Genomic DNA, 1161 nt, shown 5'->3' on the forward strand with positions numbered 1-1161 from the left:
GAAGTGTGATTTCTAATTAGAAGAATAATTAACAAATTGTACATTTTACAAGGGTATCAATGCGAGTATGCATTATCACTTGCATTCGTTAAGCTCTAGAATAATCGTGTGTGTTCAGCTATACCTAGCCATCTCTTTCCAGACAAAATCACCCGCGTAATTCCGCAAAACGTCCATCTGACAAAACAAGACATTGATTCTGTCCTCTTCCTCGTTTTCTGTGTGGCTAATAACGTCACCTGACATGTTGCCTTCGTTGCAGACATCTTCAATGGTTGAGCAAGAAGATTTCATACCCTTGACCTCTGAGTCCGGAGAAGACATGTCAAATCTATAAAACAAATAATGCTGTCGTTGTATAGAGCGATGCTTTAAATAAATCTTAAAAAGTAACCAAGTCCGCTAGTGACATATTAGGAATGGTAGATTACAGATATCCAGCGTCTTGTAGGGCAACGTTTCCTCGGATTTATCACATATAGTGTCAATGTTTTCATCTTATTGCTCGGGTTTATCACATATAGTGTCAATGTTTTCATATTACTGCTCGGGTTTATCACATATAGTGTCAATGTTTTCATCTTATTGTTCGGGTTTAGCACATATAATGTCAATGTTTTCATATTATTGCTCGGATTTATCACATATAGTGTCAATGTTTTCATCTTATTGCTCGGGTTTAGCACATGTAATGTCAATGTTTTCATATTATTGTTCGGGTTTAGCACATATAATGTCAATGTTTTCATATTATTGCTCGGGTTTATCACATATAGTGTCAATGTTTTCATATTATTGCTCGGGTTTATCACATATAGTGTCAATATTTTCATATTATTGCTCGGGTTTATCACATTTAATGTCAATGGTTTCATATTATTGCTAGGGTTTAGCACATTTAACGTCAATGTTTTCATATTATTGCTTGTCGAGTTCACTAACCACATTTTCTTATGTCAGTTGATCATTTAATCGATAAATCAGTCGGCCGAATAATGAATTTAAAAATGTTCAGTGTTGTAGATTTTAATTAGAAGTCAAATCATCTGTATCATTCTGAGAACTATATATGGGTCATATTTGGGTATTAAGGTAAAAATAATTCTGATGTGTGTGCAGGGAAGTAAGTATCAAAGTCCGACCCCTTCCCGTTAGTCAGTG

General features: G+C 34.8%; 1 protein-coding gene across 1 annotated transcript in view; it reads right to left on the minus strand.

Moving 5' to 3' along the window:
• LOC149789507 (electroneutral sodium bicarbonate exchanger 1-like) overlaps nucleotides 1–324 on the minus strand; it is a 63035-nt gene extending 62711 nt beyond the window's left edge. Inside the window, exon 1 of the mRNA XM_089972475.1 lies at nucleotides 125–324. Within this exon, the coding sequence (XP_089828601.1) occupies nucleotides 125–324 (200 nt within the window). The remainder of the gene's footprint in view (nucleotides 1–124) is intronic.
• Between the last annotated feature and the right edge of the window lie 837 nt (nucleotides 325–1161).

This window comes from Sinohyriopsis cumingii, chromosome 10 (genome assembly GCF_028554795.1).
Source record: "Sinohyriopsis cumingii isolate HCF-2022 chromosome 10, ASM2855479v2, whole genome shotgun sequence".
NCBI classification, from domain to species: Eukaryota; Metazoa; Mollusca; class Bivalvia; order Unionida; family Unionidae; genus Sinohyriopsis; species Sinohyriopsis cumingii.